A 25,318-nucleotide genomic window follows, 5' to 3' on the forward strand; every position below is an offset into this window, starting at 1 on the left:
GTCTCAATTAAAAGCCTGGTCTGGTTCTGAGCCTGATTCCCCCCAAAAGCATGAGTCAGCTTCTAACACCCGGCTGAGTGGCGACACAAGCAACTCGCATCTCCAGCAGAAATGGACCAGCTTGGTGGATCGGCGACTTTCCGCACTGTAAGGATGATAATATTTGCAGGTATCGGCATATATTGGCTTTAAAATGAAATATTGGAATCAATCAACATGCTGATTTCTGCCAATATCACACAAGTGAACACGTACCAAACAGCAACCCTAACTTGAAGTATTTTTCTTGTTTTGAACAATGACTGAATATTACATACAGTGAAAAGCTTTGTCTTTCATGTCTCCATCTGCAGGTCGCCTGTATGCATAATATGATTTGTAAATCCACCACAGAAGTTGATGTATTTATATCGATATCAATATCGATAAGTGGACATATCAATGTTGGTTAGTGGCCAAATGGGTTTCTTGTACTTCTTTTATATTTTCTTGCTATTCTCTGGGTCATTTCTTAAGTTGCTCATTGCCTTTTTCAAAGAAATCAAGCCAATTTACCCAGGTTTCAAAGGGTTAAAGACATAATCATTAAATAAATTAAGCATAAAGTGCTCAATTTTATTTTTTTTAATGTCTGATTTAAAAGGAAAAAAAAAGATTTCCCCCTGCCCATACAGCTTGAGCCCTTGCCAACCCGGCCAATCAGTGCACATCTGAACCTGGTCAAACGCGTCGGGTTTAGGTTGAGATTGAGAACTCCAGCGTGTAGCCCCAGAGCGCACAGGTGAGGTCAGGACTTTATTATAAGGTAGCTAACAGGTGCCAAACTGTAAGCACCACATGTCCAGGAGAACACAGCCCTGAAAAATAAAGTGAGATGAAATGCCAAACAAGAGTGGATCTAGGGTCGGCTTTTACTTTTACTTTCACAGGCGAACTCGTTCACAAACTAACCCACAATCCTGCATAGTATACCTTTAAAATTGCTGAACAATGAGTAGGACTTTCAGGATGTTGTCAGACAAAGTTTCAACATCCAACAAGGATGCATATGTTGCTCTGAACCCATTACGGGCACTTACAAGTTCAACACGTACAAATAAAACGAGGGATCTCTCATTGAAACAATCAAGATCTTTTATGCAACGCTCTTCCCGACTGCAGAAAAAGCAGCAAAAATCTCATCACACATATCAATCATACGGATTAGTGTCACAGCCCACAAATCAAACAGCTCACCACCATCGTGTCTGAACAGCCTGTGCTGCAGTCAAAAGTAGTGGTTCGATCTACTGGAGAAAAAAAAAGCAGATGCATTTCTTTTCTAAGCACTGTTGTTGCCACGCTTTAATGTCAAAGAGTTGAGTTCTTCCCTGATCTCAGTGTAGCTCATTGCTTTAGACTGCACACACGCTTTCTTGTATGGAAGCCAGTTTTTGTGCGTGCCGAGAGGACTTACACACACCAAAGTAGAGCATTTCATGAGCACACAGTCTTCAAATGCACGTCTCCATTGCACAACCTTATATAAAGAATCCAGCACCGGCTACGTACATCAGTGACTCCAAACTCCGGTAATTAAACCCCTTAAGTGCCGTTTTCTCTCTTACGTTTTTAAACTCACCCGGCATCCCCAAACACAAACCAGCCAGAAATCAGCACTTAAGGGTCCTGAGAGTGGAGAACTACTGATACGCACACACACACAACTAGATGTCCCACCAGTTTATCCACATTTTAAATGTGACAGACAATAATCGAGTTGTTATATTGCTTTTAACATATTGCAAGTAATTCCTATGAGTTTGCCTACAACGGCACGCTAAACTATAGTAAATACAAGCACTCCATGTGCATGTCAGTCTGACCCTAAACTGGACCCTCGAGTCTTTCGCCGGATATGTTTTTATGGCTTTCATGAGTCGATGTTGCATTGTTTTAAAAAGTTCCAAAGCCACGTGTTTGCAGTCTGTTCTCGGGTACCTAAATGTTGTTCTTCCGTTGTTAAAATGCAGATCGACGCTGTGAAGGAGCACACCATGAAAATAGTTGATGTTAAATGTTTCCGCTCTCGGATCTCCTTTTACTGAAGCGTGGCAGTTACATCTCACTGAAAATAACCGATCCCCTCGTAGTGAATACATGAGGTTTTTATTTTCTCGTATTCTTTTCCTTTTTTCATGTAGCCTATGGAAAAAAAGGGGAAAAAAAGGACCATTTTCCTCATTGATAAATCTCTAATAAAATCACTTTTCACAATCCACTCTTGAAGATCTCCGCTGGGTCTTTCTCTGCGTCCTATTTACGCTCTAGGGAGAGTCCATCATGGCTTCCAGCATCTCCAGGAATAGTTTGTGCATTGGTACACCGCCCCGGGTCTTGATGCTGTAGAAGGTGGTAAGAGCACGACCAGCAGTCTGTCGGAGGAGAGGCAATGTTAAAAGGAGGCGTCCGGCCCGCTGGGGGTCGTCCGGACGCCGCTGACATTCCAGCTCCAGCAGGGCCTGGTGGAGGAGGTCCCGCAGCTTCTGCACGGCCTCCATGTCCTCGATGTAAACAGAGTCTGACAGAACGACAGGGGGGGGCGTATTGGTAAGGCATCTGTGTTGGGTGTTTACATTTTTTTAAGCTTTTTGCCGCAGACAGAAAGCCTGCGCTGCCCGGTGAACTTACTACAAATACAAACTAATGGCCGCTTTTATTTACAAAATAAACAGTGGGTCTGTAGTGCAAGCAGGATGTCAGACTTTCTGCTGTTGACTGTAATCTTAAGTGAATCTCTCAGGAAGGACTGCGTAGAGGTTATTACTGGTAACCTTGCAACAAATATTGGTTTCTATTCTACTCTACAATGTTTGTGTCTACAAAGTCAGATGTGCCTGCCAAAGACTAAGTGTAGTAGAAAAAAAAATAATCAAAATAAAATAAAAATAAATAAATAAATAAAAATAACTAAGCATGCAGGGCACCTAAGATCTGCAATACTACATCTCTGGCTGTCATGGGCTTTTGGCTCATTTGGCTTTTCGGCTGCTGACTTACATATAATCCCATCAAGATCAAAAGATGGCGTCATTAATAAGATACTACATCTTACTGATGTTCCCTAAACATCTCATGTATGTATAATATTACACACACTTGTAACACTCTTTGCAGAAAATACACTCAAAATCAAGCTATAAAAAATATTATACATTAATATTTTTTTCTTCTATCACTAAGTTAACTTTCTGCTGAGTTACTAGCTGCCTTGCATCATGCAGATATTATATATAAATGAGGGTACAGTAAATATTAGAAGCACCTCACAGTTTAAAACCATACAATTCAGCAGCCTCCAAACTAATCATACACTTTAATGAACACCTCTCAAACAACATCAATGAGACTGACCATCATTACTTTCACGAGGGGACATTTCACTGCAGGGCTGTTGTACTACACTGCATTAGTTCTGAGTATAAACTACCTAATAATGTCCATACTAAATGATTTTCACATGAATATTTTAATTATTTATGTACGAGGTTTCCTGAGAATTTGTTGGCGGAGGTGGTGAGCACTGCCACTCAATGAGCTTAAAAGTGCATTGCGTAAAAATGCAAAATTTCTTCTGATGTTTCCAGAAACACTGAATTTCTGGGTAGCTGACTTCACTGTAAAAGTCTGCAGGAAACCCTGAAATGATCAATTATACCAGGAGAGAACACTTTCAAGCTGTTTTAGTTTGGCAGGTGATTTAAAAAACCCACAACATAAATTATACCACTGTTATTAGCTCTACAGATACTACTTCTATGAGATGCATTTGCCAAAATACTGCCTACAATCTTCATTAAAAAAGTATTACATACCTGAATTAGTGAGTGCGATGGCTTTTAGCATTACAAATTCCTCCCGGTCCACGTTTAGTGCCCGGAAACGGCGAGCAAGTTGACTAATTGCTGCATTGAGCTCGGTCAGTCCAGCAACACGCGACATCTCCTCATCGAGGACAAAATCCTCCGCGAACACTACCTCGTCCTCGCAGCCGAGTGAGCGGTACGCTACCCCCAACACCAGCACCTCCAGCCACACGGACTGCAGCACGGACATCTGGTCTGCGAGGGACAGCGACAGGAAGCCTGCAGAGGAGCAGACAAAGAGAGGGAGAGATTATCGTTGACATGCAGAGGACGCAAGCAGGAAATAAGTTCACATTTTTGGTGTCAACAGACACAGCAAGCACTGGATTCATGTCTTTATAACAGCCAAAAAATGGACAACATACAGCAGGCTGCTGGTGACCCGACTTTAGCTTATAATGAGTTAATGGTGCATCAGTTCAAAAACAAGTGTGTGCCCTCAGAATCAGGTATATAACAGTGAGTACACGGTTTACACACATTTTTACTGATAAATTGCTTTATGAAATATATATATATTATTAGAAAAAATGAAATCAGAACAGGATTTTTTCTGCCAATTTTTAACGGAAAAAATTGGCTTGGGGGGGTTTAATAAAATCTTTTGCCTCCTTTTTCTTTTCTTTAAAACATGCCTTCCAAACCCGCACGTTTTTTTTTTTTTTTAAATCCCCCAAATAACACAATTTATCACAGCCAGAAACTGTAAAGCAGAAATCATCGTTGGATTTTTACATTTCAGACAGTCCCTGGACACATCATGTAATATTATACAGGTTTGTGAAACAGATTTCCATGACTTTTCCAAACGTTCAGGGCAAACACAATTTTCCAAAACTTCTCCAGGCATAGAAATTGTTATTTGCAAATTCTATGACTTTCAAAGTTTTGACCATATGAGCCCTGTAAGTAAAATTGTAGCTCCATAAAAATAAATGCAGAAGTCATGGCCTGAGTAAAACATGACGCAGCAGCACACAGTTTGTGCTCAGTGAGATTGGATCACTACATCTCTTCCACTGTCGCTGCCATGCTATCGCTGCCTCTCCTCCCCCGATTTATCCTCTCTGCATCTCTTACCAGGAATGTGTTTGGCCCAGCCGATGATAACGACCAGCTCGCGGTCAGCAAGGTCACAGAGGGTGGTGAGCGTGCGCTGGGCCGTGTCGGGCTGCAGAGGGTCAGGCATGGCGAATAACTTTTCGGGCTCTGCCACTAGGAGGTGGGACACGATGATGTTGGAGGAACCTGCGTCACAAAACGGACACAAAGCAAAGGATTAATATAATGCACGGGTGAAGACTGCATTCACAGAGACTCTAAATATCAACCCTGTCAAAAACATTTTCATTAAATATTGCTTTCCACAACATGCTGCGCTGTATCAGTGTCAACTGTACCAGCGGTGCAATGTAACTAAGCACATTTACTCAAGAACTGTACTTTGAGATACCTGTAATTGAGTATTTTATTTTCATGCTGCTTTATACTTATACTTCAACTCTACTACATCTCAGAGGGAAACATTGTACTTATTACTTTACTCCATATATCGACCAGCTTTAGTGACTTTGCATAAAAAACATAAGAAGGGTTTTAAAAAACAGGAAGTTTGTTACACAAGTGCAGCTACAACAGTTAGTTGATTCACAGAAAATACTTTTCCAAGGGAGGAGGAGGGTTGTTTTTCTAATTTTTATTTATTTTGTTTACTTTATCTACATTTCCCTGATTACTATTAATTACTTTTACTTAAGTTACATTTTCAATAGTGGACTTTTACTTATAAAAATATAAAATATATGTATTTTCACAGGGTGGCACAGGTTTTACTTTAGTAAAGGATCTGACTACTTCCTCCAGCACTGAACTGTACTATAAACACATATATTCACCCTGTAAGTTTCCATATCCCTAGTTTAAAGATTGAATTTAGACCTGCCAGCTGACTTCTAACTGATAGACACATTATTTCTGCGTAACACTGAGACTTTTTTTTATTTTAAACTTGCTCAAATCCTCAAACAGATTTATGTGAATCAAGGGCTTTAAGTTGGTTGATCGAAATTTGTTCAAACTTGCAGCAGAGGGCGCCGTTTTCTAATCAGTACAAATATGTTTGAAGTGTTTCATGTGTTTCTTGTAAGTTCTGGAAAACGTTCTGAGCTGCTCCAGTTTTTAAGAAAAAAGGCTCAGCTCTGAAAAGACGACATCTATATCTCTACTTCTGAATTAGAAATCAGAACCTCCTATCTCTGAACACACGAGTGTTTTAGCGGCGTTTCAGAAATAACCTCCGTCTGTGCTGTTACGGCCCCGGGGCCTCTGCCGAGGCTTGTGTGTGTTGTCTTGTTGCTGTGTAGTTGGTGTGTATTTTCAGTGTTCCTGGTTCCTGACTGGAGGTTCGCTGAAGGATTGGGAGGCAGCTGGCCACTGACTCTTAGTTCCTTTAACCGTTTGAAACCAGAAGGAACATATCTTTTTTTTGTGCTGCATTCAGACACCTTGCAAAAGTATTTAAACCCTTAAAACAATTCATTTTTTAGTTTTTTGTTTGCCTTTTTATAGTGTTTTTATGCATGTTTGCGTGCTTTTAATTTGAGATGCGTGGAGAGTACTATGTTGTTAAATTTTAAAAAATCTATTTAAAAAATCTATTTACTAACAACAACTTATTAGCGTGGATATAACCTTAGATTTGTGTGTCTGTGATTAATGGCTTTTCAATCGCCTGGACGTTGCTGGGAGTGTCATGCAGCTTGCCAGCACACAATCAATTGACAGCTGATAATGTGTTGCCTGGAAACAACAAAATGCCTTTTGCTTCTGCTGCATTAAAAAAAGAAAAACCCACTCTGGGATGTTAATGAGAGCCCAGTAAGTGTGCGTTCTGATTGCACTTTTACAGCTTGTTACATAAAACCTGTCAGTCCTCTATCGCTGGCTGACATTTGATAGTTTAACAGAAATATAAAGCCACTTTTCACCTCATTAGCACAACTGATCCTTGTAGCAGTATTACAATATGTTGACTGTTTTAGTGCAAACAATGAATGACAAAATGAGACTACAAGTCCCACCTTTTTCACTCTCCTTTGTCAGTGATAGAGGGGCACTCTGGTATGTTGCATTCTCCACTTCGGGGCGTCTTTTGTACTTCTGCCGTCCGCCTCTGACCCTGTCGAGACGAACTCCTGCATTGAAAAAACACAGAATGAACATAAACCATATTTAAAAGATTGGTGCAATGACGCTTCATACTGTATCTGGTGTCAGAGAGCTTCTGCGCACCATGAACACTCACCCTCTTTCAGCATGCCCACTTTGAGGCACTTGGTGAAGCGGCATGCCTGACAAGCCTTTCTGCGCCTCTTGGTGATCTCACACTCATTCGATGCCGGACAGCTGTATTCAATGTTGCCTTCATGGAGGAACAGACAATTGTTCAAATAAAAAAAAAAATCTGATATTTTGATATCAAGTTTACCAATGGGTCACATTTCCAAACACACATATAGAACAATAACTGCCACATGTTCATGGTTTTGTTTCACAGGTATGTATAAACCAGATGGGGTGGCTGTAGCAACAGTGTACTGAGACTCAGAATAATATCATTAAAGTGGGTCCTTATTCTGCTATTTCAAGCTATTTTAGAATGGTACTGGAGTTATGATTCATTATTTATTTTAATGTCTTACACTCAAGCTATACAGGCACTTAGTAGTAGTAAATATCCTTTTTTCTTTTAGGGCTGCACAATATATTGGTTAAAAAAACGTCACTAAGATGTCAACTTGCATGTTTAACACATCGCAATATTGCACTCGGGGATATTTTGAGTTACTTAAAAGAGAGAATCAGCAGAAAAGTGCACTTTAAAAGAGTAACTATCAACTGTACTATATCTTAATAGTTTTAACTAGTTTAACCCTTTGAAACCTGAGCATATTGGTTTCATTCCTTTAAAAAACATGGGGAAAGGCATTGAGCAGCGTAACAAGACATGCCTCAAAATAAGCAAGAAATTAGTAAAAAGTTGCAAAAGGATATTATTATGAAAAATTATAAATGTAGGTTCATTTTGACTTTTGTTTGTTTTTCATTGTTTGTTTTTTGTTTGTTATTATGTCCCTATGTTGTTTTTTTTTTTTAAATGAATCTAACCAATTTGCTAAGGTTTTTAAAGGGTTAACTAAATATGCTCCAGTGTTTGTGTGTCACTGTCAGTGTGCAGCTGCATGTAGAAAATATAAATATTACCAAAAGATAGATTTATTTGGACAATATTTTTTGTAGATTTTGTTTTTTATCAGAAGGTTAACAGCAGTCAGTGTCATAAAAAGGCTCCAAATGTTAAACTGAAACGGCTCACTGCTTGTTCTGCTCTGCAAACACTCTAACGTCACAACAACACCCACCTTGGATGGTTCTCTTGAAGAATGCTTTGCAGGCCTCACATGACGCCACGCCGTAGTGGTAACCTGACGCCACATCCCCACACACTAAACACAGCCTCTTGGGTAGCGTGCTGAGGGCGTACTTGCACCGCCCCGCTCCGTTTCCAGTGGAGCCCTCCTCTGCCCCGTCCGCGGCCTCGTCTTTGAAGTGGCAGCGCAGAGCCGGTGTGTAGAGCGGCGGCGAGTAACGTTTAACGCTGTCTCCCCTGGTCCCTCCACCTCCACTCTGAGAGGAGTCCGAGGAGGCTCCGCCGGGGCTGGTCCGACCTCCCCCACCTCCCTCCGGACTGCTCGGCTCTGCCTTTATGTAGACATCTGACCGACGGTCCCTGGAAGACATGATGTCTAGAGAGAGAGAGAGAGAAAGAAAAATAAACAACAAAGTAAATATGTATGTAAATCTCGCATCTTTGTCTTTTAACCCTGTGAAACTTCAACAAATTGGCTTGATTTAAAAAATATATATATGGGAAGAAGGAAATGAGCAATGAAACTCCAAAATTAGCGAGAAATTATCAAAAAGTACAAGAAAATTACCTGAGAATTAGCAAACAAAACAAACAAAAGATAAAAAATAATTTTTTTTTAAAAAAAACAGGCAAACAGGCCTTGGAAAATATGCTTAAAAAATTAATTCTGTAACATACTTTTAAATATGTAATTATGATAATTGTTTTTTTTTTCTTTCTTTTTTACCGAGTTTTCATTTCTGGAAAAAAGTGCACGCAATCTCATATTTGCAGTTTTTTAAGTCTCTTTCCTAAATTTAAATAAATCCTACAGAAATCAGTTATCTTTTAATAGAATTTTTATCTCAGCAAAGATTGGCATTTTCAAAATCACAACATCTCCGACATCTAAATGTCAGATTTTTTTTTCTTCGTGATATCTTCCAGCTAAAAGAGGGTGAAAAAGTATGATTTTGGGAAATAGGATGTGGTCTCCAAAACTTTTACCATTTACTCTTATGCTTTTAGTTTATCCATGCAGGAAAGTTTGAGAGTAAATGCGAAAACTGAACAAAAAAGGGAGCCAAAATGCACAATGGATACAAGCAGAAATTTGAGACTGACACTGGAGATCTGCTGTGTAAATACTGCCTTAACCCCAGGCAGGGCTGGGCGATTAGAAAAAAGTCTTATCACGATCATTTTTTTCAGATCAGTCCATATAGATATACATATCACGATATATATATCAAACTAAATATACATCAAACCGCGTCCAGTGTGTCCTCTCTTAATGTCCCCGTCACACAGACACACACACACTGGAGACACCGGCGGAGAATGAGAGCGGAGCGGACATTCGGGGACACCGGCGGAGATGCTGGCTAAGACACGGTGGAAAATGAGAGTGAAGCGGACATGGCTGTAATGCGTTCTATCTACATTCTTTTGACTACATCTCATATTTCAATCGAGGAAAGGTTATATCGCGATTGATATCGTTATATCGCCCAGGGTTTCCCACCATCCCTCCACCATTAAAATATCTGTGGTCACATACTGATTTAATCTTTTTTGAGCTGGATTGTTTAATAAAAGCACTACAGGAATATATAATGTTCAGTGTGGAGTGTGCTCTGGGCACAGACTGAGCAGCAGAACATTAGCTGCAGTGAAAGTGAAACTTCATTCTGCTCCTCTCATCCATCAATCTAATCCTATCAGCTCTGACCATATCAACAGATCAACTATCCAACCACGGACTCAAACACCACAAAATGCAGCTGAGGGGGAAAAAAGTCAGGAGTCGGTTCATATATGGCTTTGTTATATTTATCTATTATTAAAAAATATAGGTATTAAGCCCTCAACATCAATTTTCCCTGCAAAATCAATAATGGTATCGAATACAGATATTTTTCAAGGTATTTAACTGATGTGAAAACACCAGCATGGACTGGATTTTTCAATGTAAGCATGTAAAGTTGCAGTAGTCAAAACACTGATTAGTCTATCAACAGGAAATTAACTGGCAACTATTTTAATTATCAAATAAGTATTTTGATATGAAATGAATAATTTTAAAGCAAAAAAAAAGCCCAACATTTGCTGATTTTGTGCATAAATATGAGAATTTAATGCTTTTCTTTGTCATTCACAATAAACTGAATAGCTTTGTATATTTTTGTCTGTTTGTCAGATAAAACAATTTGACATCACTTTGGACTGTATGAAATTACAAAAAGCACGTTTCACTATTTTCTAAATTTTTTATTGACAAAACAATCACAAGACTAATGGGCAGACTAATCAACAGTGAAAATAATCATTGGTTGCAGCCCTATCAGCATGCTAACGTGAAAAAAGGCCTGCTTGTTCCCCTTTCTTGGTCTTTCACACTTTCCTGGGCGCTTAAACTTATCAAAAACACCTTAAATTCACCAAACCAGAACCTTTTACGCCTTAAATAAAACTCTACAGCCCTCGAATCAACGGCACTGTGTGAAGTCTTTTGTCTGTTCCACTACTAGACATGAAAATAGCCAAGGTGACTGGATGAAGGTCGCTATGGTCATAAACACTGGCCGCTCTTCCCTTTTCAGACACATAACTTATGTTCCAGTAATGCAGGAAGAGTACTGCAGCAACCTGCTCGCCTGCCAAAGGCTGTCTAGAGTTCTCCATTTAATTATTACAGAAACAGGCAGGGTAAAAACGTCATGCTTGTGATAAAATGCAATATGCTTAGAAATCCACATCCACGCTCACAGAATGCTTACGAGTCAAAAATTACGGACAGAAGAAGTTTTGAAACAGTTGCAGTTTCCTAATCTCAACCCAGCTCAAGAGTGAGAACAAAAAAGAAATACTCCTAAAAAATCATGTAAAATACGTTAAAACACACAAATTCACTCTCACATAAACTGCAACAAAATTGACTACCCAAAAGTACACGCTGGGAAAATCAAGAACATTATTACAATTTAATTTTTTTTTAATTTAAATTAAAAAAATGTAATTTTTTAAGTGCGTCTACAGTCATGACCTTCCACAACCAAATGCAATGTGAATGGTTAAACTGCCAAGTCATTTTGTTTCATGCTTTTATGATACAAGTGATTTTTTTTCATACATTTTAGAGTCAGAATTTTTAATGTCGCTTATACATTGCATCTATTATAAATTAATATTAGCCTAAAAACAGTCTAATCCCCTTGACATATAATGTAGTAATATCAAATGGGCATCTGTGTCAGGCTTCTGGTACGTAACCGAACGTACAACTGGGTGACTATTTGTGTAAGCAAAGTGACCACCGCTCTGCCCCGACCAAATGATGGTAATTAATTCAGAACAAAAGCGCAGCACTCCTGTAATCACCCCTATAGGGGAACGCTGTAAGTATTATGGATTACCAAACAAGGGCTAAATTGTTCATGTTTCATTACAGTGTCTGAAAATATCAAGTGATGAGAGAACTGCAGATCCTGCTGTTGCTTAACCCTTTGAAACCTGAGCAAATTGGCTTGATTTCTTTCAAAATGTGAAAAAATATAGGTCTGCACAGCAGGGAAGTCTCCTTAAAGGATTTTATTCTGTGAAAATAAGTGACATTACTTATTTTCGCAGAATAAAATCCTTTAAGGGGAGCCCCCCAGTGTGCAGACCTCTTTTTTTTCATATTTTTTCACACTTTGGTTTATCTTGGATCCAGCACCCACTACGGTATGTGCGTGTCTTTTGTTGAATCTCATTGATTTCTTTCAAAAAAAGCTACATTAGTAAAGAGAAAAAAGATCATAGTAAGTGTTTAAAAAAGATGATAATAATAATAACAACAACAGCAATAATGACTAGCAAGAAATTAGTATAAAAGTTATAAGAAAATAACCTGGAAAAAGAAGTGCTGATTTTTTTTTTTTTTTTAATGTTATTTTTTCTGGAACATCATTTTAAGAGTAAAATTACTGTAATTATAAATGTAGTTTTCTGGACCTTTTTTTAAAATATATTCTTCTTTCCAACTAGTTTTGTGGTCATTCTTGTGTCACCTTTTACTAATTTCTAAATATGTGGGACATTTCTTGCCAAGTTCATCATTGCCCTTTTTCCCCCATGTTTTTTTCCAAAGAAATCAAACCAAATTTCTAAGGTTTCAAAGGGTTAACTGACTTCAGAAAAATGGGTAAAAATGGGATCAACAAAGAGGCATGAATCATGAGTGTGTGCCATGTCTGTCTCTAGGCTTGAACTCATCGGAGGATAAATCAATACAGAGCCGTACTCCAACGATTGTGCTCTTGTTCCAACTTAATAGATAACTGTGTGAGGACGATCTCTGCAGACTAAATAGTCCCCAAATCCAGTTAAGACCTGAGAGTGACAGCTAATACACCGCTATTACCAGCCCATTTCCCCTCGTTTATCAGCGGCGCTGATAATCCAGCTGCAGCCTGCATATTGACAAAGTGTTGCAATATTTAAAATGCATTATGGTTGGCTGACGCTCCAATCTCTCGCCCTGCCCACAACGACAACATTACATGCAGTTGCATACTCTGTACAGACTGATATGGGTTACTGACCTAAAAAAGACAAACGTATGGGTGATTGACATAATTAATCAAAGGCTCTTAGTATTTACTTCATTGCATATAATCAGTAAAACCTCAGTCCTGACATGTGCTACATACTGTGTAAACCAATCTGCACTACTGCGAATGTGTGTTTTATATCACTCATTTACAGACTTAATGAACAGACCTCTAATGACAGCTTATCATCCAGAACCACTTCACATCACGGTATCTCTGAGAAAAACATGATTTTATGTCCTTTATCAAGACTTTTTTAAAATTGCAACAAAGAAATTTAAGACCAATTTTACAATAACGGGGTTCCTGCAGATTAAGGTAAGGTATATTTAAGACTTTTAAATGCCAGTTGGACTTAAATTTAAGACCAATTTTCTGATAACAAAAAATGAAGGGACAATTTTATTTTGCCCAGGTGTTTGTCATAACTTAAAGGTAGACTATCTACATCAGATGTTGAAAAAAAAACTTTTTAAAGTTGAGCACATGGGTGACAGTGAACATATTAGATTATCATAAAAGAATCTATTTGTTTAACCAACAGAAGAAGGAAATATCTGGCATTTCTGGACGTTTTTCTGGGGGATTTTGTGTTTCTAACTCTGCATGTGAGATCCAACTGCTTGGATTCCCATCATGACAAGTTTAGGAGTAATTTATTAAATTGTTTCACATAAAAACAGATGTTTCCAATTATATTAAGATTTAAAAATATAACTTCAGAAAAAATTCATAAAAATCCTACTTTGCATGTCTGAGCATTTTTAAGACTTTTGAAAGATTCATTTAATTCAATTTAAGAGCAATTAATGCCTTATTTTTAGATTAATGAATTGAATGCCTTTTAAGTTTTTTAAGGATCCACGGGTACCCCAACTAACCCAAATTGAAAGACAATTTTGCCAAAATGTTAATTATAACATAAATTATGACATTTTTGTCCAGTAAAAAAAACATTTTTGATCTTTATTAATTATAACTTTTTTTTAATGGAACTTTGTGATTTTATGTTTTTTTGCTCTGCAGGTGAGACTCCATTGCCGTAATTCCAAACACTGACGAGTTTAAGAAGACAAATTTTGTAGATTATTAACAACAACCAAAAAGAAAATAGATGTCAGCAATTATTTTGAGATTCTACAATACAATGTCAGAAAAATAAAGATTAATAAAGTCCTACTTGCCAAGTCTGAGCACTAACTGGTTATTTGAATACAAATTAAGGCCTTTTTAAATTAATGAATTTAATGCCTTTAAAATTATTTAAGGATCTGTGGGAACCGTGTAAAAACTTTTGCCTCCATCTTTCAGTCACAGCATGCACGTGAAAATGTGATTTTCAGATGTTCCAAATTTTCGATATCAGGCGCATAAACTGGGTCCAAGTCCCACTGAGAAACAGGAACAGGGAGGAGGCTCAAATTGCATTGATGTTATCGTCCAGTTCCTGGATGTCAACTTACAAACAAAATCACACCGTGCATGTGTTTTACATATGCACCATTCAACATGTACTACATCAAGACAATAAGCCAGGAAGCGGAAACAGGCAGGTAAGATCACTGCAAACCCTTCACACCCTGAACTACCTGATCCAACTTCTCCTCTCTGGTAGGCACGACAGAACAATGTACGCACAGGATACTGAACTTGCTTTGCCCCGACGCCATTTCGGCACAATGACAGGAGGCCACAGTCCTGTTATTACATAAATATGAATAATTTATATATAAATAATTAGCCCAAGCGTCTGCTAAGGCGTCCTGGGGATCTTTCCCTTGCACTTGTTTATTTAAATAAACAAGCTCTATATCTATGCTATTTACTCAGGCCACAAGTTACTGCTATACGCCAGAACAACCAGACACAAGAGCAGCTTCTTTCCACAGGCTTCCAGTCTAATAACAAACATGACAAATCATCAGTCGTATACTTCAGTGTCTATAACCCTGTAATACCAAGCACCCACTTCACCAGTAAATTATGTACTTCATAATTTAAATACTCACTGTTATTTAACATGCTGATATCACTTTCACTATAAATATTAATAGGGCAGCAAGATATGCTAAAAAAGTTATATTGCAATTACTTTTTACAGATTTTTCAAGCATGCATATCATGCATAGCAATTTTGTTAGGAATGGTTATTTTTTGCCTTTTTAATTTGAAAAAAAAATTAACTTTGTTGGGGTCTGTACCAAACAAGCATGACCTTACCTCTGGAATTTTTTTAGTAGGCTGGCGCCTCCCTGTAACACCATAATGCTTCAATTTTTAGTGATATGTTGTTACATGTTTTACCTTTGTCAAAAAGTTACAGCTCCTGCAATTTCAATATTGCCATATTTAATATCAAAAATGATTATATAAATTCTATAAAGAGGTGAATGATATTGGATTTTTTGTTGATACACTGATGATGTATACCAGTGCATAACAATTTTTTTAGCTAATAACCCATATCGATATCAATATCAACTTTTTCCCTACCTAATATTAGCGATTATCAAGCCTCTTCTGCAGTGATATTATGCATACTCTTATTGTGATGAAAACATGAAATACAATGCTTTTCAGTGCACGTAATATTAATTCATTGTCCAAAAACACACAAGAAAAACACTTTAAGTTTTCTACATGTTCATTTGGTCAATAAAATAAAAAAAATTGGTTTGTGATATCAGCAGAAATAAGCATGTTGACTGATTCCATTATTTCATTGTAAAGCCCATATCTGCCAAAAGCGATGATGTGGCGATATTACTGTGCGTCCCTATTTATGCAAACTGAAGTGTTAGTGTTGTGTTTATTTAAAAATACTGTAATGCATTGTGTAAAATATTGAAAATAATTATTAAAAATATTATTGTAATATAAATCCTGTATTATTCTACAACTGTAGATCTGAAGAAAACACAATAACCCATTATTCTGCACAAATGTGTCTGCACAAAATCTGCATAAGAGAGCTTTTTTGTGCCTATATTTTGTTCTTACCTGAAAAAAATCCTAAATAAGAAAAAAAGTGAATGTCTTAATGAAAAAATGGGTAAGTGGGTTTTAATTGGAAATATCTTCTTGGCAAGTGAGGCCCATTGAGAGCAACTAAAAACCTGAGGTAAATTCCTTGTCTGTGAACACATACTTGGCCTCTACAGCTGATTCTGATTCTCACCGCAAACCATGTACTGTATCTTTATCATATTTATTGCAACAACTGATAATCCACTCTTGTAGTAGCCGGCAGTGGCACTTTTCTTTGGAGTTTGCCCCTTTCTGATTGTAGCACTGTTTGGCAAGCAGCAAGGGGGTCACAGCAAAACCTTTGCCTGTTTAAAGTTTAGCTCACTCGGGGTTTAGTTTACGAGCACAATGAATGGTTCAGCCAATAACACAAGTCTAGTACATGAGCTCAGATGATCAACAATGTGATTATTAGACCAACAAGTATCCCTGTCTACCATGTGCACCGCTGGCCAGCTCCACATCTGCTTTTTGCAAATGAGGAACATCGGTGCAGAAAATGTTCAAAAGCAAACGATAATAGCTATAATACTGATATTTATTATATTGAAAGCAGCTTAAATAGAGAACAAAAGCAGCTGAGGTTGACTAAAATGCTCTGTTATCTTTTCACTCACCATAGAAACGTGTCGTGTGTACTGTAAACTACCAGCATGTTTTGAGTAGCATTAGCATTAGCTCCAGTGGTTAGCTAACTAAGCTAGTAGAAGCTAGCGTTAATCCCGACTCTCCTGCTGGCACCGGGAGGTTATTTTTGTCACTCTAACCCGCACTAGCCTGCATCTTACCTGGTAACGGTGACTTATACAGCGCTTAAGTCCCTCCACGGTGTGATATCATGGCACAGGTTTAACGGGAAAATCGGTTTCCAGACTGCCCTGCGCCTGCTAGCTTAGCGTGTGCTGGCTGTGAGAGAGGCGATGGGCCGGGCTACAAGCGGCTTTCTTTAACAGCTGGTGGACGCTAAGACACAGGAGGTCAAAGAGCGCAGTTTGACACTGATGTCCTGCAAAAGCTCTTTTTAAAAAATCATTATTTAACTGACAAATGAACTAAATGTTAGGAGACAGGTATTTTAAAGCTCCCTTATTATGCTCAGTTTCAGGTTCATGCTTGTTTTGGGGGGTTCTAGTAGAGCAGTGATACTACCTAAAATAAAGATAAAAAGATTCACAATGGGGATTGTTTTTGTACTTTAAGTATACCAGAGTGCAAAAAAAAAAACTTTTAAAAAAAATCTAAATGGAGCTTATTTATCAAAAAGTGCCAGTGGAGGATCCCAGCAACCCTGACAGAGGTCCTACCTATGACCCTTTGTCCTGAAATCCTACAAATATACAAAATTCCAAGAAATGTCCAGAAATTATTGAATTGTCCGAAAAGCCTAGAAACTTCATAAAATCCTAGAAACATCCTAAAGTCCGAGGACCATCCTAAAATCCAAGAATTGTCATTCAGACCTAGAAATATCCTACAATCCAAGAAACGCCAATAGGTCCTTGAAATGTCATAATATCCGAAAAATGTCCAAAACTCCTAAACATCCTAAAATCCCAGATACTTGCTTAAAATCCTAGAAACTTCCTAAAATCTGAAAAATATCCTAAAATCATTGAAATGTCCAGAAATTGTAGAAATGTCCTAAACTGTCAATAGAAAATTAGTAACACTAACTGTATAATGAGAAAAATATCAGTACTGGATTCTTTAACTGTCCATATTGACACAGTTTTCAGCTATACTACAAGTATATATATGTTGTAGTATACTACAACAGCATAATCATATTTATAATTCACAAAGTTTGCTTATAGCGTTTGGTTCTGGTGTGATGCCCCTAAATTTTTAGTGGCCCCATCTATGAAAAAAATTCTGGGTGTGCCACCGTAAAAAGGATCTGATCAGTGTGTTGTAAGGAACAATTTGACATACAAGGAACAAAAGTAGTTTCAGACAGTAAGGATTATTAAAGTTAATGCATTTTCAAATAAACTGATACCAAAAACCAGCGTCTTACATCAAGAGGGAGCCACCTGAGTGTGTCTGACGTTGTGTGATTGTGTGTGAAAAAGGAGCAACATTGTGCGTTACATAAACTTCAGTTCCGCATAAAAGAGGATAAAAGGTGACTTTGGATAAATATATGAAGTCCTAATTTTAAATTCAATGAAGGCTTGATTGACATGTTCAGGAATTAACTTACTGTCAGTGTATTGAACATAATGCAAAGTCTTGACTCACTTTACCCGACAGAATACAAAAGAGGTTCTTCATGGTGAATGACTGACGAGGCAAGCAGTCGTCGTCTAATTGGGGTGCAAATTTGGAAATTCCAGGCAACTGACTCCATATTGTGACAAAAATTTTGATTCTTCTCTGCATAAACTGCTGCATAAAGCTCAGACTAGATTTTGGACATTTACTTCCAAGGGCATAGGTTTCATTTTAACATGAGGAGGGGGCACATATGAAACTGAGAAACTTGGTAAGAAATGTTCAACAAGATGCAGAAAAATATATTTTTTAAACTCTATAGGACAAAAAAAGTCAAGGCAAAGAAAAAGAGGAAAGCTCTGGAAATTTATCACTACAATTTTCAACACTTTTTTCAGGTTGGTTCCTTTTCTTAAATTTCTTTTTCTTTTTTTTCTAATTTTCAGGTAATTTTCTTTTACTTTTTTCATAATTTCTTCCTAATTTTGGGGTCATTTCTTCTCTTGTTGCTCATTGCCTTCTTTGTGCATTTTCTGTATCAATTTATGGTGTAACTATCTTTTTGTTGTTGTTGTTGTTGTTGTTTTTGTTGTTCTTGTTGTTTTCAAAATAAAAGTCCACTGCTACTTTTTACTCATCTCTAGTTTATTTTTTGGAGGTCTGTAGTATAATCACAGCTCGCTCTTTCAACATGCCCTATGAGTTGCTTGATTGCAACAGAACGATATGCACTTTGCTTCCACTAACCTTTATTTTGAATGTGAAATAAGAAGCCAACACCTTCAAAGTCTGTCTCTACAGTTATGTTGCTGCTGCGATTGCGTCCATATCCCTCTCTTTTGGCTTCTAAAAAAGTTGTTGCCAGCTAAAAGTCCATTACAGCTATAACAGAATGGACTTAACAAATAAGAGACATAATCATAGTTGAATAATATTTCATGTTACATGTTACCTGTTTGCTGCGCTGGAGTTTGAAGCTTATATTATCTGTGACTCCCAGTGGTAGCTCAACGAAGTGTTGCCTTGGGTTGAAGTCTGCAGTTATCAGGACACCTGCAAAGTAAGCAAAGGCATTTGAGTGCCGTCACAGATCTGACAGCAAAGTCACGTTTCATCAGTACAGTCTCAGTACAGTACAGTACACACTGTCCAGCCCCAAAACAACCATGATGTCAGAGAACTAGTTGCACACATTAGATTATTACAAGGATCTCAACAGTGCCAATCTTCACACGGACAAGAGGATACCGCGTTTCCCGGTTTGTACATCTGAATTTTCCTTCCTGAAATACATATCCCACTGTATCTATGCTTTTCTGCACGCTGCACGAGTACCCTCCCCCTTGCGCTGCGTGACACACTCCAAAGGTCACAGTCACAGGAATGCTTGAAGGACAGACAGAGTAAAGCCAACACCTTGTCCCTTACTCATGCAAAGTCATAAGCTCAAGTTTGGTGATAACTCTCTGTAAATAATTAAAGAGACCACTTTCGATGTAAAAAATTGCTAAAATGCAATTTTAGCTACATATATGATACATTTCAAAGACATTAAATGCTTAATTGCAGCAAAGAGGGACTTTTTCCCCCCAAGCAGCTTTAAAGTTTGAGGAAAAAAAACTGGCAACTTTATTTTTTCAAAAGTGATATTTTGACCTTTTGAAACTTGGAACAGTTTTCTTGTGTTGTATTCAGACGCAAGCAAGCATTCAAGCTTCTGAAACATGAGAAAATGTGTTCAGATTTTTTTCAAAATCAAAGGAGGAAAAGGCAATCAGCAATGTCCTGCAAAAAAGGAAAGTTGCATAAGGTAAAAAATGTTAAAGAGGGGGAGAGAGTTATCAGAATTAAAAAAAAAAAAGGGGAAAATATAAAGTTATAGTTTACATTATTGTACATTTAAAATTATGTTAAAGAAAGAATATATTAAAATATTTTTTTTATTTTTCATTTTATTTATTAACTTTATTTATTTATTTATTTATTTATTACTTTTTTCCAGGTCATTTCTGTCTTTTTTTTTTAAAGTGATTTCTTTTATTTTTACTCTTTTTATTTTTTTTTCTAGGTCATTTATTGTCTGTCTTTCTTTTTTAATTTATGATATTGTTTTAGCTAATTTTCTTGTGACTTCTTGCTATTTTCTTGCTCATTTTTCTTAATTTCTTGTTTCTTGTTAGGTTGCTCATTGTTAATTTGCTCATGTTTCAGGATTAAAATAATCAATTCAAATTAAAGATGTGGGTTTAGATATTTAATTGGCATCAACTCTAATTATTCTTTGTGCTAAATATCATCTCTGAACTCACTTTCTGCAGAGATGCAAAGTCAAAAGCCAGAGCACATAAACTGTTTGAAATCTGCCTTATGTCAGACTGTCTTTTCCACTGCTGTGCATCACACCGACTGTACATCAAACTCACTTTGAAGGTTTTAAACGCGGCGCGCTGCAAGTGGAGACGGAGAGAACAGCACCCAGGGGTGACCTTGTCTACTGATCTCGGACCGGTGAAAGGTTAATTGCCATAGTGGATTATGCTTTAAGATCAGTGACCTCAATCCCGGTCCAGCAGCAGGCTCGGTGTCTTGCATAGTTCAGTGTGTTAAGACGGGCGAACTCAGGACGGGTTCAAATACATAAATAATAAAATAAATGCAGTTTGAAGAAGTGCTCGGTGCTATTTGCACGTGCGGGACTCCCTTATCTGCGTCTCATTCAATCACGCATTCTTCATTTACTCAATGAGTGCATCTTCTTTATTAACACATTATTTTGGGGGGTTTACCGGTGAGCAGCGCGTTAGCACTTACACAGTGTTATATCTGCGCGTGAATTGGTCACCGGGTGGTTAATAAGGAGGAAGCTTGTACTGCAACATTATTACACAATGTACTTAATGTTTATTCAGCGGCTCGTGCCCCCTACCCCCAATAACGTGGCCACGCGAACTTAGCTCTGCCAGGCGAACCGTGCACGCACATCAGGCTCCCGACATCACCGCGCGCACATTCACAACAGACACTATCTCTGCAGTGGAAAGGAAGTAAAGCTACTTACTGGGAAATGTAAAAACATCGCAGTGTCTTTTCTTTTTTGGAAATCTGAAGTCAGTCAAGTCTTTGCGGCTCCAAAGTCCACCGTCGGTTTAACCGGTTTAACGGCGCAGTCCAAGCCTTCTCGCGGGGTTCGTCACATCGCATCACTACGTTACCGTTTAATAAGGTGATAACAACAACCGGCCACACACTGTCTTATCCGCCTGTTCGGTTCCGTACACTGGTGTTATACATTCAGCTGAGGTTGTGGTTGGACAGCGAGACTTCAAGAAGGAAGACCGAGTTTCCGGTGGAGGAAAAGAGAAGTTTCACAATAAAATGTAGACTGTCAAGGTTATCATACAACGGGAATATGCTTTGAAGTATTGGTGCATAACATTTACATAGGCTATTAAGAGAAATGTAATTAATAATAAGTAATTAATTACGTACTGCAAAAATTAAACATCAAAATAAGGAAAAATAGCCTTTGTGCAATAAAAGACCACAAAAAACATGCAAAGGAAAATCAAAGAGACACAAACAAAAAACAGGTACAAAATTACCACAAAAAAGGGGACCAAAAAACACCACAGGGAGAGACCTAAGCCAATTGCGAGTTATTTCATCCATGCTCTCTAACCCTTTGAGACCTGAACAAATTGGTTTGTTTCCTTTCAAAACACGTGGAGAGGGCGATAAGGAACTTAAAAAGACATGGCCCTAAAATTTGCCAAAAAGAAATCAAAATGTAAAATTAAAAAATTTCCTGAGAATGTGCAACAAAAAAATAATTAAAAAAATTAATGACCAAAAAGTACTGAAAATAAAAAGCATTAGTGTATGTAAGTTATGTATTTTATTATATATTTTAACAGAATGTTAAATAAAAAATATTATAATTATGAATATAGTTTTAGACATTTTTTTCCTATTTTAGTATAGTTTTCTATTAACCCTCACCTTGTAATTTGTGGGGGGTTTCTTTCCAAGTTTCAAAGGGCTAAACTGACCACAAATCACGGTTTTATTTAAACAAGCTCAAACTGGGCCACTTCCTGCCCCTCCCTGTCTTCCTCTCTCCAGCTTTACGCAGCTCGGTGACGCAGTCTGGATCCCGTGCCTTCTCTCCTCCCTCTGCCCAATTTGCGTCCGCTGTGTCTCCGTTACGTCCGTACGCGCCTTCTACCAGCGTCATCAGCATTATAATAAGGGGCCTGCAACTCGTGAAAAAAAAATATGACCCACTCTGCCTTAAAACTAATATAGTGCGGGTATATTTAATAAGATCTGCTGACTGAGGAGTGTTGATTTCAGATCAGCTGGGTCATCGATTAAATCTATTTTCTTTGCAGCAGCACCTCCCCCCTCTGAATTCCTGAAACTCTCAATTGGACATTTTACACGTTTAAATATAATATTCTATAGCCCTCATTGTATATCATATAGTAACTTTTGCATTTTTAAGCTAAAATATTATAGAATTCCGCGTGAAAAATGGTTGTTACGCAAGACAATTCAAAGTGTGCCACAAGCTTTAGCTGCAGAGACAATCAAAAGATCCACGTCTCTCGCAGCACACCTCTATGGAAAATGTAGTCATGCTGTCGGTCTTGTGACACTGACCCGGCTCTTCACTATTTGGCCACAAGCCAATGAAGCGGAGATCACTACAATGGGATGAGAAGGGGAAAAAATAGTGCATATTAATTTGGATAGAAACACAATTGCTTGCAATAATGCGCGGTTTTTCTAATCAATTATGTCTTGGGGGATGTTTCGTGTGCTGCTATTAATGTTTAATGTAGCCGATAACAGCAATTAAATGATTTTCTGCCTATAGCCCCTGCTGCTTCTCGAAATAGGCTGCCCCCCCTGCGCGCTCCAACATGCCTGGTAACAGCTGGCACACAGAGGAGGGAAGTTGTCACAGAAGAGTTGACAACCTTGTCCACTAATTAAAAGAAATAATAATGTAAAAAAAAAAAAAAAAAGATTGGCTAAAGAAGAAAAAACGCCCGCAGAGCACTTTGGATTCACCAAAAGAGCGCAGCATTATCTAATTAGACTAATAGTTTCTTTAAACCGATTCTTGCTTTTCACTCGCTTGTGTGTCAGAGTTGCGGGACGACAGATAGACAGTGCGTGCGTGTGTGCGTGTGTGTGTGTGTGTGTGATTTGGTCACATGTATGCAGCGGGCTCGGGGCTTGGGACAGGCTTTACGCGGTGCGCGCATGAGAGGAAAAACTGACGGCAGTGTCATTGCGACCTTGAAGCAAGGTCATTGAGTCTCTGCTGCAGACACTGCAATTCTGCGGGACTGCATCATGCTGGTGCAGAGTCTGCATTATCATCCCGTCAGAGGCGAAACCGGTCATGCTATATTCATTAGATCCACTTAGGAAATTTAATTTTTTAAGAAGATTCATTGCGTTATAATATTGTAAAGTGCAAGTGTGGAGCAGGCGCAGAGGACATGTGTTGAAGCTATGAGGAGTGGAGGGGTAGAAGCACACTGTGAGTGCCAGCTGGGGGTCCCCTGGTGCTCCCGACAGCAGGTCCTGACCCTGGACAGGTGTCAGCTGATAGGCTACATAAATACCAAGAAGCCATTGTGCCTGATACACAAATAGAGTCGGGCTTTGCATCAGTGAGTCATGGATAACCAAACTGATAAGAGAACAGCCTCCACCTTTAAACACCTTCTGCATATAATCATTAGATTTGACTTGAAACAGTAAGGGGCTGTACTTTATTTATCAGAGGAGGGGGTGGCTCGGTTGTGGCTCCTTTTTTAATTTAAAAATATATCAAAATTATTTTTAATCTCCCAGAAGCTTTTAATATTTTTCATTGCGCCTCCTTGACTGAATGGGGGGAAACACATGACCCCCCCCCACCATAAATAACCAAATGTTTCGAAAATTTAACCCTATGAAACCTGGAGTAACATAACGTTTCTTGTGCTGCTTTCCTATTACAAGCATTAAAACCTCTGAACTGCAAGCAACTTGTTTTGATTTCCGTAAAAAGCATGCAAATGTTGAATGACGCAAGGAGCAAACTTGGTAAGAAATGTTGCACAAACTGCAAGAAATTAGTAGATTAAGAAAATTCTATATAAATGATTATATATAATCATTTATATATAAATATATTTATATATTATATATAAATACTTATTTACAGTTACCTTACAAATATATATAATATATATCTTTTATTTTTTTTGTTTGTTTTTTTGGGTAATTTTATAATTTTCTTTTACATTTTACTTTTTTTTTTTTTTTTTCCTGAGTTTTTGGGTCATTTCTTCTTTAATTGCTCATTGCCCACTTCCCTTTTTTTTTTTTTTTTAAGAAATCATCCAATTTGTTCATGTTTCAAAGGGATAAAAGACAAATATCTGAGGTTTAATAATAATTCTATTTTTAATAGAAATAAAAACACAAGTCCTTCCTCAGTGCTTAAGATTAGATAAGACTTAATGAATCCCAAACCAAGGAATTTATTCGTGCAGCGGCTTAAGAGCCGGAAGCAAGAGATAAAAGTGAAATCTGACTGAGTGATAAAAAGGAATGGAAATAAAACAAAGACATACATTTGATAAATTAGAAATAAAATAATATTATATCTATGCACCCTATATGTAAAGCATGATCTTCTGTTTCAGTTTACATGCTGCTTTTTAGCAGTCTGGGTCAACTATTTAAACTTTATTTCATTTATTTTATTGGTGTTGATCAAGGTGTGTTTTTACTTTTACTGTTTTATTGGTTTACCTATTTTTGTTTTACATGTGGGTTATCATCTTTTATTGCCCTATTCATCTTATATTATTATTATTTTTTAGTTATTTTATTCCCCTTGATGCATATATACATATTATCCTCTTTTAACAGAATAATTTTAGTTATATTATTTTAATAATTTAATAATTAAATCTTTATCTTAACTATTTAATTAAATTTTTTTTCCTCATATCTCTCATTGTATTCTTCATCTATATAAAAAAAAACAGGATATTATATTGTTCTGTATTATAATGATTATTATTAATAAGGTCAGAGTCTACAAATATTGTTTCATGTAATGCAGATCAGAGTTTGTTAATGTCATCAGGTTACATTTA

General features: G+C 37.6%; 1 protein-coding gene across 2 annotated transcripts; it reads right to left on the reverse strand.

Moving 5' to 3' along the window:
- Positions 1–598: 598 nt before the first annotated feature.
- On the reverse strand, positions 599–21,453 carry esrra (estrogen-related receptor alpha). 2 transcript variants are annotated; one of them, XM_042499012.1, is made up of 8 exons: positions 21,208–21,453; positions 19,102–19,202; positions 8,327–8,710; positions 7,210–7,326; positions 6,986–7,099; positions 4,986–5,153; positions 3,855–4,124; positions 599–2,560 (listed from the first exon to the last, which is right to left on the reverse strand). In XM_042499012.1, exons 3-8 carry the CDS (start codon positions 8,703–8,705, stop codon positions 2,307–2,309), a joined length of 1,302 nt encoding a protein of 433 aa, XP_042354946.1. In that variant the 5' UTR covers positions 8,706–8,710; positions 19,102–19,202; positions 21,208–21,453; the 3' UTR covers positions 599–2,306. The 2 variants fall into 2 exon arrangements, with proteins under 2 accessions (XP_042354946.1, XP_042354947.1); XM_042499013.1 differs by lacking the exons at positions 19,102–19,202; positions 21,208–21,453 and adding an exon at positions 16,724–16,853.
- Between the last annotated feature and the right edge of the window lie 3,865 nt (positions 21,454–25,318).

This window comes from Plectropomus leopardus, chromosome 13 (genome assembly GCF_008729295.1).
Source record: "Plectropomus leopardus isolate mb chromosome 13, YSFRI_Pleo_2.0, whole genome shotgun sequence".
Lineage (NCBI taxonomy): Eukaryota > Metazoa > Chordata > Actinopteri > Perciformes > Serranidae > Plectropomus > Plectropomus leopardus.

Bases quoted from the DNA above. Each gene is read 5' to 3' on its own strand.
- esrra (XM_042499012.1), bottom strand. From the start codon at position 8,705: ATGTCTTCCAGGGACCGTCGGTCAGATGTCTACATAAAGGCAGAGCCG. The intron at 7,100-7,209 runs GTGAGTGTTCAT...TTTTCAATGCAG, and splicing joins AGTGGGCATGCTGAAAGAGG to GAGTTCGTCTCGACAGGGTC. The intron at 2,561-3,854 runs GTATGTAATACT...TCGTTCTGTCAG, and splicing joins CATCGCACTCACTAATTCAG to ACTCTGTTTACATCGAGGAC.